This window comes from Nerophis lumbriciformis, linkage group LG15 (assembly GCF_033978685.3).
Source record: "Nerophis lumbriciformis linkage group LG15, RoL_Nlum_v2.1, whole genome shotgun sequence".
Taxonomy (NCBI): Eukaryota; Metazoa; Chordata; class Actinopteri; order Syngnathiformes; family Syngnathidae; genus Nerophis; species Nerophis lumbriciformis.
In genome coordinates this window covers 16,855,215-16,872,693 of record NC_084562.2, presented here as the reverse complement: position 1 = coordinate 16,872,693, position 17,479 = coordinate 16,855,215, and the positions used below count along the sequence as shown (strand labels likewise).

The 17,479-nt window shown below is 40.9% G+C and overlaps 1 protein-coding gene across 1 annotated transcript in view; it reads left to right on the top strand.

Annotated features, from left to right (window-relative positions):
* Nucleotides 1-17,479, top strand: part of nav2a (neuron navigator 2a) — a 260,418-nt gene that overhangs the window by 171,704 nt on the left and 71,235 nt on the right. The window contains exon 12 of the mRNA XM_061974799.1: nt 14,130-14,259. Within this exon, the coding sequence (XP_061830783.1) occupies nt 14,130-14,259 (130 nt within the window). The remainder of the gene's footprint in view (nt 1-14,129; nt 14,260-17,479) is intronic.

Sequence of the window (17,479 nt, the reverse complement as noted above, 5' to 3'; positions counted from 1 at the left end):
CAGAAGTCACACTGAGTTGCAGGTGTGTAATTTGTTGTGAGTTCATGCACTGTGTTGGTTTTGTTCTTTGAACAAGGTGATGTTCATGCACGGTTCATTTTGTGCACCAGTAAAAAACATATAACTTTGCCTTGAATTTGAAAAAAATATATATATATTTTTCACTAAAGAAGTGTTCGGTGAATGCGCATATGAAACTGGTGGGGTTCGGTACCTCCAACAAGGTTAAGAACCACTGATCTACACTTATGTTAAAATGTAATAATCACTTATTCTTCTGTTGTTTGATACTTTACATTAGTTTTGGATGATACCACAAATTTGGGTATCAATCCGATACCAAGTCGTTACAGGATCACACAGTCCTCATGTGTCCAGGGACATAGTTCCTGAGTTTATAAACATAATACAAATAACAAAAAAACAAAAGATGTTGTGATGCCAAAAAATATCAATGTAATCATAGTAGTATCGTCTAGATACGCAACTGTACTTGGTATCTTTACAGTGGATGTTAGGTGTAGATCCACCAATGGCATTTGTTTACATTTTGACGCCGGTTAGCTACGGTGTGTAGTGAAACATGTTTAGCTATTCCACGTCCTTCAGGAATGATACTTGTAAGAAACTTACTTTATTTGTCACCATGGAGGCGAGGAGCCGGACCGGTACTTTTCAGAGGCGGTATAGTACCCAAAATGATTCATTAGTATCGCGGTACTATACTAATACCGGTATACCGTACAACCCTACCCTACAATGATGTAACATCTTACTAAGCTCTCTTTTGAACACGGTGTTTTTATTGATATATTAATGCTTGGTGTATTTTCCTCGCCTCAGGTCTGATCGGGTTCCCATAGACACATGCGCACACATACATTACACAGAGACACATACTCCCCTACACTCAGGTTGTTGGCTCTCTTGTCTGGACTTGAGTAGGTCCCATGTTGCCCTCGGCAAAGGAAGAGAGAGGCTGACCCTTCTATCGACATTTTTTTTTCAAGCAACTAACAACACCTGTTCTGTCTCTCCCCCTCTCTGCCTTACCACAGAGCTTTTTCATTGAACACGGTTTCCCTTCTAGTCTTGTTTTAATGAGCAAGCAAACCTGTTCCCTGCAGAACAGGAGTCAGGATCACACCATATACAGCTTAACCCTCGAACCGTATTTGCATTTATACTGGAAATAGCACCAACCTGTCAAGACAGACCCCCCAGTGTCAGGACGTCTCGCCAACGCAAACCCTGATTGGCAGTGTGTGGTTGTCCAAGCCTGAGTTGACTCCCCGCTCTGGAATACCAGGAGTGTTTAGTTAATGATGGTTGCGGGGTCTGTCAGTGTTGGGTTACCAGAATCATTGGCACCACTCAGTCTTCCCACTTTAACACCTTACACTCCTTAGTTGTTGATTTACAACAACCTGTAGATGACATAGTAATGGCTCGGTCAGTAGGTTTCCATTTGCATGACATCTTTGTCCTTTCTATGTATCAGACAATGATGAACAAATAGCAGTATAAAACAGTGTTTGTGTTCATATTGTTGATGACGCACATGTGTCTCGGAAAATTTTGCAAGGACTATTCACGTCATTGCAGAAAAATGCCTTTTTTATATTGAATATTTGTCAACTTCACGTTCATCGAGACTGTTAATATTTGCTTTGAGATATGAGCAGCCACCCGTTCTTTGTTTGCTCTTATTCTCGCAGGATCATACGGTATATGAGACAAAGCAAACATTTCCTTCCGACTGCTTTTTACTCCTTTAAAATCCTGTGTGAATTCCCTCCAGCCATATTTATGCAGATATAAGCATTTAGTGTGTGTATTTGTCTTTTGCAAGATATGGCTTTCAGCAGCACAGGCTACCTTATCGCATATGTTAACTGTTCTCCCAAGCTTGCACTTGAAACACAATATCTAGTATCTCAACCGTGCAGTGCGCACAAATCTATTGTGTTTTTGTTGTCCGGTGATACATTACACCGATTTTAGTGCATTATTTTGTGAAATGTATGACGTGTTTTGGTAACTAATCGCATGCTGTTTTGTGTTATGATCTTTGAAAGAGCTGAGGTCAGTGGAAACAGGCGTTAAATTGAATACAGTAGTACCTTAACTTACTGTACAAGATCAATTGGTTCACGACCAAGCTTGCAACTCAAAACACTTCCATCTCAAATCGGCCCAGTCCATTGAAAGTAATTGAAATTAATACAATACGGGCTTGGCCCCCTAAAAATACCACAACTTTAACATGTGACATGCCTTTTAAAAAGAAAAAAGAAAGTTTTAGACAATAAATATTGTTTGAAAAACAATATAAAAGACTGTACTACAAATGACAGTCGTTCTATGGAGTAATGTAATAATAATGTACATGATTTACTTTGGGAAGTAGGCTAAAGTGGTGTCTTCTTAAGCTTGCTTCCCTATCTTGCAACAATAGGAATTGTTATTGTTAATTTTGTACACAGACATCTTTGAGTTGACGGCAACCGACATGTACAGTACAGTAAGGCTAACGCTTGATCAATAATAGATCAATTGTAGAGCAGTCCTTCTCAAATAGTGGGGCGGACTCCCTGGGAGGTGGGGGGGCACGGTGCGATGCCAGGGGGGTCGTGTGTGACCTCGGGTAATATGCTTTTTTGGCCGTACCAGAATATAATGAAGCGTACGTAGCACTTGGCTTCACTGTAACCACGGTGGGACTAGGAAAGACTGTGGTTTCCCTTATTGTTAATAAGCTTACAATGTTATGCAGAGTTATAGTTATAACAATGTTATATACAAATTATACTATTTATAGTCATGGGGTGCGGGGGGTGAAATATTTTATTTTTTCTACGGAGGTGCGTAATAGAAAATATTTTAGAAGCACTGATGTAGAGTCACTAGACCATACTTGCCAACCCTCTCGAATTTTCCGGGAGACTCCCGAAATTCAGCGTCTCTCCCGAAAACCTCCCGGGACAAATATTCTCCCGAAAATCTCCCGATTTTCAGCCGGAGCTGGAGGGGGCGTGGCCTGCGGACCTGAGTCAGGACAGCCTTTTCTTTATGACGGGAGGACAACAGGGTGACAAGAACTAAATCATCCAGACTAGAGATAAATTGTATTATTATGTTTATCTTACCTAAAAATAAATATATTTATTAATTAAAAAAAATAATTAAAAAAATACATTTTTACTATATTTTGCTAAAAACATCAAAATTAATTGTATTTTTATTTGTATTTTTTCTGACTCCTAATTACATCCAGCCATAGAATTATACATTAAAATAAACATGTTTGAAATCATTAATTTTAAATGATCATAATAATTCATTTAAAATGACCATATTTAATTATTAAAATAATTGCTTGTTTATCAACAACTTTAGCATTTTATTCATTACATTTTGAAGCTCACAGAAGCCAAGTTATGTTATATTCCTTAAGATTTATTTATGCAAGTTTGAAGTATCAATTATCTAAACACAGTTTTGTTTACATATTTACAGGATGTATATATATATATATATATATATATATGTATGTGTATATGTATGTATATACTGTATATATATATATATGTATGAAATACTTGACTTGGTGAATTCTAGCTGTCAATATACTCCTCCCCTCTTAACCCCGCCCTCAACCACGCCCCTGTCCCACCCCCGACCACGCCCCCCACCCCCCCACCTCCCGAAATCAGAGGTCTCAAGGTTGGCAAGTATGCACTAGACAGAACAAACTGAAATACATCTGGCAAACCATTTGGCAGTTTCTCTATATTTTCATAGATAAATATCCAACGTGTTGTTTAGGCGCTAAGGCTGAGTGGTGCAGACTGACGATGCTGCTATTGATGTTTTTTTCGGATTCTGTGAATGCCATCCACTTCTTCTTCTATTCTTGGCACTCTCCTTCGCACTCACTTTCTCAATTCTGGTGGATTGTGTCGATCTCTGGCTGTAGGCTGTTGACAAATAATGCCAGCAGCTGGGATGCTCGGAACTCAAATTTCTGCTCACAACTTAAAGCATAATAAAAAAGCAGAGAGACAGCTCGTATCTCAAAATTGAGGTTCCACGGTTTATGCACCAACCATATTTAATCATCCCCCTTAAAGCATTAGTATCCATCATTCTTAGATGTTGTTCTATCATTTGTTATTAGCCATTATTGGAAAATGATGCGGTGGTTGGCTACATGTGGCGCACATCCTTACTCCCTCTGAGCTTTTTAATAGAAACATCTGTCCCAACACAAGGCAAGAACATGTTTTGCTTCCCAAGTCGGTGGACCAGCTATCATCTGCACCAGGTCAAAAAAATGTCCCCTTTTCCCTTAAGCCTCAAAAGCTATTCTTCTAATTTTTTGACATGTTGGATAGGGACAAGCAGTAAAAAAAATTGATGGATGTGTATGCTTAGTCGAGATTAACTTGAACCAAACCAAAGTATTCATAACTCACAACTCACATTGGTTTCCCCCTATGGAAATGATGAGTAATATACAGATAATTATTTTCTTGTTTAGTTCAGTGTAAAGAATGTATGCATGTATGTGTCAGTTTATATCATGGTATACTTCTTCTGGTCTTACAAAGAAACTCATGCTGTGACCCACTTCTTAGAAAGGATTTGCTGATACTGTATTAATTAAAACATGCATAGATTGACTGTGACTATTATATGTAATTATTACTGCATTCAATATTCTAGCTGAACATTTACGGAGAAATGAAGACCAGCAATGGATATGTCATGGTGGATCATCTGTTGACCCATTTATGAGAATGAAAGGAGAGAGCTTGTTTTTATCTTGTGACAGCAAACCAATACAACTGCCAATTATTTATTATTTCAGCCTCAGGGGTCCCAAAACAATGGGCCACAGGTGTGTAGCCCTGCACTTCCTTCCAGCACAGTGACAATATTTGACTAGTTTCTGTGTCAAAGGACCCATAGCGTCCAGATGACCAAAATGTCAGTTTTTTAATGTATTTTTGGCTCCTGAAAATTAATCTTGCATTTATTTCCCATAATATCAGTTTTGGTTTTGAGTAATCGGTAGATAACTAACTGTATTTGGTAGGGATGTCCTATAATATCGGACTGCTGATATTATCGGCCGATAAATGCTTTCAAAATTATCGGTATCGGTTTCAAAAAGTAAAATGTATGACTTTTTAAAACGCCGCTAAGTACACGGACGTAGGGAGAAGTACAGAGCGCCAATAAACCTCAAAGGCGTTGCCTTTTCGTGCCGGCCCAATCACAAAATTTCTACGGCTTTTCACACACACACAAGTGAATGCATGCATACTTGGTCAACAGCCATACAGGTCACACTGAGGGTGGCCGTATAAACAACTTTAACACTGCTACAAATATGCGCCACACTGTGAACCCACACCAAACAAGAATGACAAACACATTTCGGGAGAACATCCACACCGTGACACAACATAAACACAACAGAACAAATACCCAGAACCCCTTGCAGCACTAACTCTTCCGGGACGCTACGATATACACTCTCCGTTACCCCCTTACCCCCCCCCCACCTCAACCCCGCCTACCTCAACCTCCTCATGCTCTCTCAGGGAGTGCATGTCCCAAATTCCAAGCTGCTGTTTTGATGCATGTTAAAAAAAAGTATGCACTTTGTGACTTCAATAATAAATATGGCAGTGCCACGTTGGCATTTTTTTCCATAACTTCAGTTGATTTATTTTGGAAAACCTTGTTACATTGTTTAATGCATCCAGCGGGGCATCAAAACAAAATTAGGCATAATAGTGTGTTAATTCCACGACTGTATATATCGGTATCGGAATCGGTAATTAAGAGTTGGACAATATGGGAATATCGGATATCGGCAAAAAAAGCCATTATCGGACATCTCTAGTATTTGGAGTTCCCGCTTTTTATCCCAAGACGTGATATGCCGCCTCCTCTTGATGTGACGTCCTCGACAGAACTGGATGGATTCCATTTCCCCGTGTAGACAGTGTGGATAAAGTCATATAAAAAAAATATTTTTGATCACTTTAATTGCATATGTTTGTCGCTGTGTTCCTTGATTACTTCAAAACTGCTATGGTTAACATAAAAATCGCCATTTCCAGACTTGCCTGCTCTTCCATAAACACCATAACCTGTGTTTCCTCATGCTCTTTAAGCATTTTCTAAAGTATCTTAAGGAAACATCAGTAGAAGAGGACGCAAAGTAGAATACTAACCGCTTGACTTCTTTTTCTCCCGTTTCTGAGCGCCGGGTTTGCTCTTCTTTCACCGTTTTTTTCCGCAGGTTCTGACGCAGTATTACCGTATTTTTCGGAGTATAAGTCGCACCGGAGTATAAGTTGCACCTGCCGAAAATGCATAATAAAGAAGGAAAAAAACATATATAAGTCGCACTGGAGCCCGGCCAAACTATGAAAAAAACTGCGACTTATAGTCCGAAAAATACGGTACGCAACTCGAGGGTGCTCCTGATTTTTGGCTTGAGTCTTTTATATTTTTTTCCAACTCAACTCCGATCAAAAGTCCATTTCAGTATTATTAAAATAATTGCTGCAAATCACACTCCTCTCACTTGGTTTTTCCCATTTGGACTGGAGTGGCTCAAACTTGATATTCCTATCATTTGGAAATGTATGCAGGCTAACCCATTCTTTAGTTGTACTGTTACAACCTGCAACAATGGCAGACATATTTGCCAAAATTTTGCCTGAAAATATTGTCATTTGGAATGAAGATGCTACCTAAACACATTTTACGCAATATGAAATTGCCTCCAGTCTTCTGTAGGTGACATCAGCTGGCTGATGCAGGTCACCAAAATACTGTATTGGAACTAAATGTGCTGAAACGTGTTAAAAAAAACAAGCCTAAAATCACTATTATGTCAATTTTGGGAGGAATTTTACCTGTAGGCCTAATTTTTAGGTCCAGAACTATGAAATGAGTGCCAATGTTGGCAGCATTAGAGGGGCCATTTAAAGTAATGGATGTGCACACATGGGTGAAATTCCACATTGGTTCCAGTTTGACATTTAAATGTCCCTTTTTGTTGCAGCAGTGCATTCAGTGGTGTGTATGTGTGTGCGCGCGCATGCGTGCATGTGTGTATTCAGAGATGTCTGTCCAATGTGTTTGTAGTGTGGATCCGGGTCAGTCGGGTGAATGTGAGTCTGTTGACACATCAAACAGAGCGAGAGACACAGAAGGAAGTTTGCATAAAAGGGAAGCAACCGGAGGGGTCTTACAGCTTTGATGAATCTTTTGGATACAGATGGCAAACATTTTGTCAAAGAAGGAGACAATAGGACCAGACATTCCTGAGCGTGAAGTCCAGTCGTGTCATTTCACGTCAGTACAAGGACAGCTGTGCCATTTTTATTCCAAACACCTCCTGGTCTGTGGCCCAGAATGTGCCGGGTTCCGATCTCATCCGCCCCTTCGGTGCCTCTCCGACCTACTCCTCCACTTACTGTTTAAACCCTTAGCATTACAGGCTTTTTTGGCTGAAACCATTTGAAGTAAAGGCATGATTTTGGGGAGCTTTTGAAAGATAACAGACAGCTAGAGATGGGAATTGGCAAGATTTGTATAATTCTGATTCCATTTTCGATTATGCTTACCAATTTGGTTGTTTATTGATTGTTTTACCGATTCTCATTTGGAAAAAAACAAGAACAGCGAGGTCTTACTAGTTAATTTTTGTCTACATTTAAAACACTTCCTCGTGGCCTACGGGTGGTTCTTTGGTAAAACGTTTGCATAGATTATATGACCATCTTTAAGCGGTTTTCTATGTGTGCAGTCATATTTACGTGCCTCCACTTTGACTGCGTCTTCTCTTCTCCGTCAGCTATGTTGTAGTTTTTAGCGCTTCAATATTGAGTTTAATGATGGTTATACGTTTGAGCTACACGTTACATTGTATTAGAAATGGCAACAGCTTAGGATGCATGTACAAACCCCGTTTCCATATGAGTTGGGAAATTGTGTTAGATGTAAATATAAACGGAATACAATGATTTGCAAATCACTTTCAACCCATATTCAATTGAATGCACTACAAAGACAAGATATCTGATGTTCATGTTTTTTTTTTCAAATAATAATTAACTTAGAATTTCATGGCTGCAACACATGCCAAAGTAGTTGGGAAAGGGCATGTTTACCACTGTGTTACATGACCTTTCCTTTTAACAACACTCAGTAAACGTTTGGGAACCGAGGAGACACCTTTTTTTAAGCTTCTCAGGTGGAATTCTTTCCCATTCTTGCTTGATGTACAGCTTAAGTTGTTCAACAGTCCGGGGGTCTCCGTTGTGGTATTTTAGGCTTCATAATGCGCCACACATTTTCAATGGGAGACAGGTCTGGACTACAGGCAGGCCAGTCTAGTACCCGCACTCTTTTACTATGAAGCCACGTTGATGTAACACGTGGCTTGGCATTGTCTTGCTGAAATAAGCAGGGGCGTCCATTGTAACGTTGCTTGGATGGCAACATTTGTTGCTCCAAAACCTGTATGTACCTTTCAGCATTAATGGCACCTTCACAGATGTGTAAGTTACCCATGTCTTGGGCACTAATACACCCACATACCATCACAGATGCTGGCTTTTCAACTTTGCGCCTTTAACAATCCAGATGGTTCTTTTCCTCTTTGGTCCGGAGGACACAACGTCCACAGTTTCCAAAAATAATTTGAAATGTGGACTCGTCAGACCACAGAACACTTTTCCACTTTGTATCAGTCCATCTTAGATGAGCTCAGGCCCAGCGAAGCCGACGGTGTTTCTGGGTGTTGTCGGTTTTCGCCTTGCATAGGACAGTTTTAACTTGCACTTACAGATGTAGCGACCAACTGTAGTTACTGACAGTGGGTTTCTGAAGTGTTCCTGAGCCCATGCGGTGATATCCTTTACACACTGATGTCGCTTGTTGATGCAGTACAGCCTGAGGGATCGAAGGTCATGGGCTTAGCTGCGTACGTGCAGTGATTTCTCCAGATTCTCTGAACCCTTTGATGATATTACGGACCGTAGATGGTGAAATCCCTAAATTCCTTGCAATAGCTGGTTGAGAAAGGTTTTTCTTAAACTGTTCAACAATTTGCTCACGCATTTGTTGACAAAATGGTGACCCTCGCCCCATCCTTGTTTGTGAATGACTGAGCATTTCATGGAATCTACTTTTATACCCAATCATGGCACCCACCTGTTCCCAATTTGCCTGTTCACCTATGGGATGTTCCAAATAAGTGTTTGATGAGCATTCCTCAACTTTATCAGTATTTATTGCCACCTTTCCCAACTTCTTTGTCACATGTTGCTGGCATCAAATTCTAAAGTTAATGATTATTTGCAAAAAAAAAAAGTTTATCAGTTTGAACATCAAATATGTTGTCTTTGTAGCATATTCAACTGAATATGGGTTGAAAATGATTTGCAAATCATTGTATTCCGTTTATACTTACATCTAACACAATTTCCCAACTCATATGGAAACGGGGTTTGTACATGTACAAGCCAGTCTGCTTCACAACAAGAGAATAGCGAAAAAAGAAGGAGCTTATTGACTATCACGTCGGACTACAATGGCGGACTCGCGCAAAGCAATTCGGATAAACCGCTTCCATATGTACAGATCACAATTCCAAACGGCTCGTTTGGAGGAAATACAAAGGAAGGCACGTTTGATTAATAAATATCTCCATGGATTCATTTCAAATTTTCAGGACTTCTGCGGCTCCTAAATACACAAAAACAGGTGTCAACAGGTCATAATAATAGAACCCCTTTAAGAGGCATCAATGAGGTGCCGGGGGGTTGCCAGAAAAATTGATTTTTTTTAAATAACTAATATAAGGACAAAAAAAAGATTGTACTGTATAAATACAACATAAATTATTCTGTAGAAATTACACAATTATGTTCTCTAACATGTTGAACATTCTTCAATCTCTAATCTTGAGTCCTTACCTCCCTAAATCCAATTTCAAATTTGGCTCTGATACTGCAGAAATAGTATTTTCGCAGGTTTGTCCGAAAGTCAAAATTCCTTATCCTATGTTTTAGCAGGTGCTCTTGGGTTTTGGCTGACGCTACGATACCGGCTCGTCAGTAGGAATACCATGTCTGCAGACTTTATCCAGGCCAGTTGTCACCTAGTTTGAGGTGACAGCCTTGTCCCTAGACTCAGGGTCTTTAAGTCCACTGATCTCTGTTTGTCTCTCTGTCCATCCATGGGGACAGAGATAGAGATTTGCGGTGATACGGGCCAGCTGTAGGGTTTGAACCAGCAGATGCCTCTCCAACACAGGAAATCCCCTTACTTCTGGTCTGCAGCTCTGTTGTGGCCGTGTGCATATTTGAGCCTCCATAGTTCCTGTGTACAAGTGCCAGAATTGGACAAGGTTTTGTAGGAGAGTGGGTTACGATACGTCAGGGCCAACCAACCGGCTGCAGCCCGTAAGGGCACAAACATACCAAAAAAGTTAAACAAACAGGCTTTTTCTCAGAACACACGCAGGCACTCCTATTGGCAGACACTTTGCTTCCCCCTCTCTACTTGTCTCTCTCAGGTTTGTCCTCTGAACTTTGACCCATAGGGAAATCCAAACACTCCCTAAAAAATCCATAAGGTTAGAGACAAAGTGTCTCTCAGTATTATCTTGATCTTGGTCACTTTTAATCCTCCGCTTCCTTGTCCTTACCCTTTGAGACTTTCTATCTTGTTGGTGTCAAACAAACTCTTAAAGACCTTAAAATATGTTTTAACCAAGAAAACATGCAAGAAGAAATAATCACCGAGGTGGAATGAATGTGAAAGTTAATGATATTTGTTAATACATCACAGCTTATCATAGAAAACCATGACAACATGTCGCCTGTGGACTATAAACAAGAACAACAAAGTAATTTGATTGGATGCTTATCACATTTTTGACATTTCATTTTAAACAGTTCATTGTTCGCCTTTGATCGTTTTGCTGAAAAAATTATGCTCTATTCTTTGTTTATGTTTGATTCCTTGTGTGATAACACTGTATTAAAGTGCAATCAAAACAAACAGAAGAAGAAGAAACACATTGATGTGTTTTCTTGGGCTGTCTTCGATTAAGGATTCTCAAAGTCGATGATCAATTGAATCTATGGCACTTGTTTTTGAGAATTAAACAGCTTGTAATGATATGTAGTACTGTATACGGACTGTGTCACCAGGTGTTAGTACCGTCACATGGCTGTAGCTCTAGCCCCTATAGGGTGTAAGTTAATCAAAGAAACTTACAAAAGGAATACTTTTATTAAGGTGAACAAAATATACATTTTATGTGCGACTTTTTCCAACTCAAAAAACCCCACTCTGATAAAAAAAAAAAAATTAACACGGTAGAGATTGGATAGTTTAGTGAGTCCTTCGGTTCTGGGCAAGCGCCAAGAAGACATCAAACTTGACTAAATAGAGGAAGTAAAAGTTGTATGTTTCCGTATATGAACCTACGGATCGTTATGAGGAGAGCGACACCTACTGGTTGAGGCAACGCACCCTGGTGCAAGCCTTGCCCAATTTCCGGCGAAATCCCAACGCCGAAATTCAGACTGTGGCATGGCAAGCTCCTTGTCTGTAGAAACATCCTCCCAACATTCTTAAATCCTGTGTGCAGACAAACAGTTTTTAGACAGTAAGAGATGGGGGGAGTGCAAAACACGGCCAGCTGTTTTTAGACATGTCACAACAGGAAGCAGCAATTGTTCTGTAAGCAGGTAAGAGTGATCCCTCACTCGCCAAAAACTATGTACTCGGGGCCCCTTAGTAGCTATTTAACTTGCCTCCCTCCCACGAAGAGAGAAGAGGAGTTTAATATTTGACAGATCGACTGCGAGGTTGATAGTCGAATCGGACTCTTCTGAACTGAATTTTCGAATCTTTGAATTATTTGAAGATAGTCTTTGGGTCTTGTGTTTATGTTGGCATTTCAGCTAGCTAGCAATTAGCGCGCTAGATGCTTCTACAGGAAATGAGCAGTATCACAGTGGGTTTATCAAAGTGCAGTAATCGATCACGATTTTACGATCCTTAAAATCTGAAAAAGTAATGTGAAACTGTATGGAATTCTACCACGGTTTATCATGCAATAATCGTCGTGCATCCTAATGGCAAGACAATGCAAGAGATAGGTGGAAAAAACTATTTTTGCATTACTTGTCCTCTTATTCCAAAAGATGGAAAAGCAGCATAAGAGCATGTCCTCTTCTGCCTAGTGGTGCTTTCTCCCAGGAGCAGCTCGTGGTTAATGCCTAGTCTCCCGTGATTGGCTGTAAAAAGCTTGGTTGCTTGTCAACTGGCGGGTAGCTTTGCCAGCAGGACTCTGTGGGCTGGGCCACGCTGTTTAGTCCAATCTCTAATTAGAGATGTCAGGGTGGATCTGTCTGGGAAATTGCACAGTTGAACACACACACATAAACCACGGCAGGGAAATGCAGTTCGGCAACACTGGGATGAGGATTGTCCTTCAGTTTTACTCTGTGATCATGCGGCTTTGACTTGTGTTGCCGTCTGATTTGAATTTGGCTGAAGTGGCTTCGTCAGGGCTTGGGCTGTGTGTGTGTGTGTGTGTGTGTGTGTGTGTGTGTGTGTGTGTGTGTGTGTGTGTGTGTGTGTGTGTGTGTTTGTGGGTGTGCTCTATTAGTGGTACGGGCTCAGTAGTGAACCAGTTAACAGTCCTAGGGGTGGTTCGTGTTACCAGCAGCAGGGCAGATCCATCCCCTCTCTGTCCCCCCCTTTAGTCTGTCTTAGATAGTCCAGAGAGAGAGACAAACAGTACCCCAGGGATGGAGCTTCAGTGCAGCAAGTGACAAAGGAGCTCCATCTAGGAACTCAGCCAAGGTGAGAGCGAGCGAGAGGGTGAGAGACATTGAGGGAGCTCAGAGGGAGACAGGCATTTGGCTCTCAGTGCCTTGGAGTCATGAAACTTTCTGTCCAGCTCGATGCTTTCCGGCAGCGCTATGGTTCCCACGGCAACCCAGGCACCGTGAACAGGTAGATGCAGATGTGTGTGTGTGTTGTGTGTGTGTGTGATTGATTGTAAAAGCATGACAAGGAAATGTCTTTCCTGCAATGGCTTTGATTCAGTCTTGTTCAAGAACAGTTTAAGATCTTTATTGGCTTTCATACATGTTTCTTCCTGTCTGGACTCATTGCTTTGCTTTCTTTATGCTCTTTGGGACTTTCCCCTGTGGCTGCTGTGGTCGCTCAAAATCTCTCAGTACCTTTGAGCCTACATGGTTGCTTTCAAGTCAAAGGTTATCGAATCCCTGGTCTGTTGCTCTTTGATTTATTATGCTAGAGGTTTTAGTTTTTTTCCGAGCATCCATTCCGTCAGGTTGTTTACAGCATTTATGCAGTTCTTAGTTATGTTGTACATATTGCAATTGGACATGAATATCAGGCGCTCTGGGACCTATTTATATGTGTGTGTGTTCTCTGGATCAGTCAACCATTCAGTGACCATCATCATCAGCCTCCCTGTGGTTCTTTCAAAGTCATGTCTGCCAACCACCCTGACTTCCTGTCCCCCGCCAAATCGCAACTAACTCCCAGTCAAACACACACACACACATAGACACGGATGCGCACACAAATACATTCATTCATTCTGCATCAACTCCCAGCATGTTTGCCCGGTTCAGATGGGTCTATTTGAGCACGTCACACCCCCAAACACACACACCATGATGTCACCCCTCCAGTGAGCCTTTGTTCATGTGATAGACAACCCCATTCAGCTTGTGTGTGTGTGTATTGTGTGTGTGTGTGTGCGCACGCACCCAAGCGGAGGTCATTTACATTCAGAACAAAGAAAGAAGAAAGAAACTCCAGGCAATCAGAGACACCAGATTCTTATTTTCCTCCCAGTTTTTTGTGTGGCTGAGCATATTAGACTATGAATACATGTCACCAATAAAGATAGCTTTAGATTCTTTTATAAAACATGTGAGGTCCGTATCGGGACGATATCATCTTCCAACCTCTGTGCTGTCACTTTTGTCATAAGACTATTATACTGATCCTTTGGGTTTTCTGTGTTATGTGTCCAGTTGGGATGACAGCAGCTCGGTGAGCAGTGGCATCAGCGACAACATCGACACCGATGACATCAACACCAGCTCATCCATCTCCTCCTACGCCAACACACCTGCAGCCCAACGCAAAGGCTTCAGCATACAGGTAACATCACCCGCACATATCATAATCGCAATTTCATTTTAAAGCACCTTTTCAGTATCGTTCTTTGAGAATTGTTATCAATTGGTGAATGTAATCTGAACTGTCCTGCATGGCTTCTCAGCATTGCCCAGCATGTCAGCACACAATGTTGCACCGGGAACGGACTTATACCGTATTTTTCGGACTATAAGTCGCAGTTTTTTTCATAGTTTGGCCGGGCTCCAGTGCGACTTATATATATTTTTTTCCTTTTTTATTATGCATTTTTGGCAGGTGCGACTTATACTCCGGGGCGACTTATTCTCCGAAAAATACGGTAATTAGGCAAACACAGACGCTCCCAAAATTTTTAAAACGTCTTCTACTGTTGAAACTATTCTTTATTTGTTGTGTTTTGATCCATTCACATCAAAATACATTAAGGCTTTGTTCACATTGCAGGTAAATTCTGACTTTTTCGACCATATCTGACCCATATCGAATTTTTTATGTCAATGTGAACAGTGCAATTCCACATTTTTCAAATATGTATCAAACGTGACTGGAGTCTGAACTGTCCGGTCTGCGTTCATTCGACAAAAGGCTACGTTCACACTGCAGGGTTGGATGTCCAACTCTGACTTTTTTTGTCAAATCCGATCGTTTTATTTGCCGTTCACATTACAAAAAAAAGCGATTTCTAATGTGAATGCAATTTGACCCACATGCGGACATGACGTCAGGCAATTCAGTGTTACAGAAGTAAAAATGGCTTCCACTCTCGTCGGGATCAGTTCTAGCGTATTTGTGGCAATTTCAAGGATTTTGTGCAATCAAAGTCAACATTTGCTGAACTGAATTAGATTTAGACTTAGACATCCTTTATTGTCATTCAAACTTTACAGTACAGATAAGAACGGCCTTTTGTTGCATCAGCTCGTTGTAGTGCAGGATACAATAAATAAATAATGATAAATGGGTTATACTTGTATAGCGCTTTTCTACCTTCAAGGTACTCAAAGCGCTTTGACAGTATTTCCACATTCACCCATTCACACACACATTCACACACTGATGGCGGGAGCTGCCATGCAAGGCGCTAACCAGCAGCCATCAGGAGCAAGGGTGAAGTGTCTTGCCCAAGGACACAACGGACGTGACTAGACCAATAAGGTGCAGATATAAATAGATTACTGTACATATGAATATATTGCAGTTTTGCATATGCATCCACTCACGTGAAACCCCCACCCAAAAAAGAGAACCAAGAAAAACAAAACAAACAAAAAAAAACCCTACTAAGGTAATAATACAATTAAATTAGTGTGCGCCGCTACTATACCTTGGAACGTATGATGTTTAGCAAGTAAACTGAGAATTTTAAGTAGATCAATGGGGTGCACCTAAACAATAGCAGCAGCATTCAGGCTCAAGGAGTCAACATGTAGCTGAAATGAGTGCCATATTTTGGTGAACTTTGCATCAGAGCCCCGAAGACAGTGGAGAGGCACTGTTTTTAAAGTCAACAGTCCCGTCCCATTCAAACATGGCCATCACCCAGAGCTCTCTGTTTTCCACCAGTCACACACTACCGGCCTGCAAAATAATAGCGCTACAATAGCGTCACATCTGGTCCAAAATAATGAACCCCCAAAAATGCCTTACACTTTATTAAATGTTGATTTCAATGTTAATCCTATCAAGTACAATAAAATGTTACTCATTGCACGATTTGCCAAGCTTTATTGTCCAGTTCACATTTTAACAACATAATACATGTTGTTTTTGTTATGATGAGGGCCCCACTGACGAGGTTTGCCTCGGGCCCCCAAATGACTAAATACGCAGCTAGGTGGCACAGACATGAAGTTCAAGCTAGCACTAATGTTGACGTTAGCCTTGAATCAAGAAACACAAACTATGAACCACCTTGATCCTCAGAAAGGATTGAAGAAAAGCAAATACAACCCATGGATGTGTGTGCGCCCCAAGTACACAAAGTGTATTTATTGTTGCATAGGTCAATGTGCTGAACAAAAACAAAGTTATCTGGAGTACGTACGCACTCCACATTGGCTGCATGCCGTGGACATTGTGTTTTCCAAAGTCTCTTTGTGGAGCAGCCCTACTGCATTTTCGCAATGTTGCCTTGGCAACTCCAAGAACAGCTTAAAAGCAGATGTCCTTCCACAATCGTAATTTATTGTCAGACCTAAAGGCTACGAAGAATAGGCCAACTTCTATGAAGGTGAGCTTTCCTGGTCTGACTCACCTAGTTTTTAATGGGTTTTGAGAACCAGGTTGTACAAACCCCGTTTCCATATGAGTTGGGAAATTGTGTTAGATGTAAACATAAACGGAATACAATGATTTGCAAATCATTTTCAACCCATATTCAGTTGAATATGCTACAAAGACAACATATTTGATGTTCAAACTGATAAACATTTAACTTTAGAATTTGATGCCAGCAACACGTGACAAAGAAGTTGGGAAAGGTGGCAATAAATACTGATAAAGTTGAGGAATGCTCATCCAACACTTATTTGGAAAATCTCACAGGTGTGCAGGCTAATTGGGAACAGGTGGGTGCCATGATTGGGTATAAAAACAGCTTCCCAAAAAATGCTCAGTCTTTCACAAGAAAGGATGGGGCGAGGTACACCCCTTTGTCCACAACTGCAAGAGCAAATAGTCAAACAGTTTAAGAACAACGTTTCTCAAAGTGCAATTGCAAGAAATTTTGGGATTTCAACATCTACGGTCCATAATATCATCAAAAGGTTCAGAGAATCTGGAGAAATCACTGTACGTAAGCGGCATGGCTGGAAACCAACATTGAATGACCTTCGATCCCTCAGACGGCACTGTTTCAAAAACCGACATCAATCTCTAAAGGATATCACCACATGGGCTCAGGAACACTTCAGAAAACCAATGTCACTAAATACAGTTGGTCGCTACATCTGTAAGTGCAAGTTAAAGCTCTACTATGCAAAGCGAAAACCATTTATCAACAACATCCAGAAACGCCACCAGCTTCTCTGGGCCCGAGATTATCTAAGATGGACTCATGCAAAGTGGAAAAGTGTTCTGTGGTCTGACGAGTCCACATTTCAAATTGTTTTTGGAAATATTCGACATCGTGTCATCCGGACCAAAGGGGAAGCGAACCATCCAGACTGTTATCGACGCAAAGTTCAAAAGCCAGCATCTGTGATGGTATGGGGGTGCATTAGTG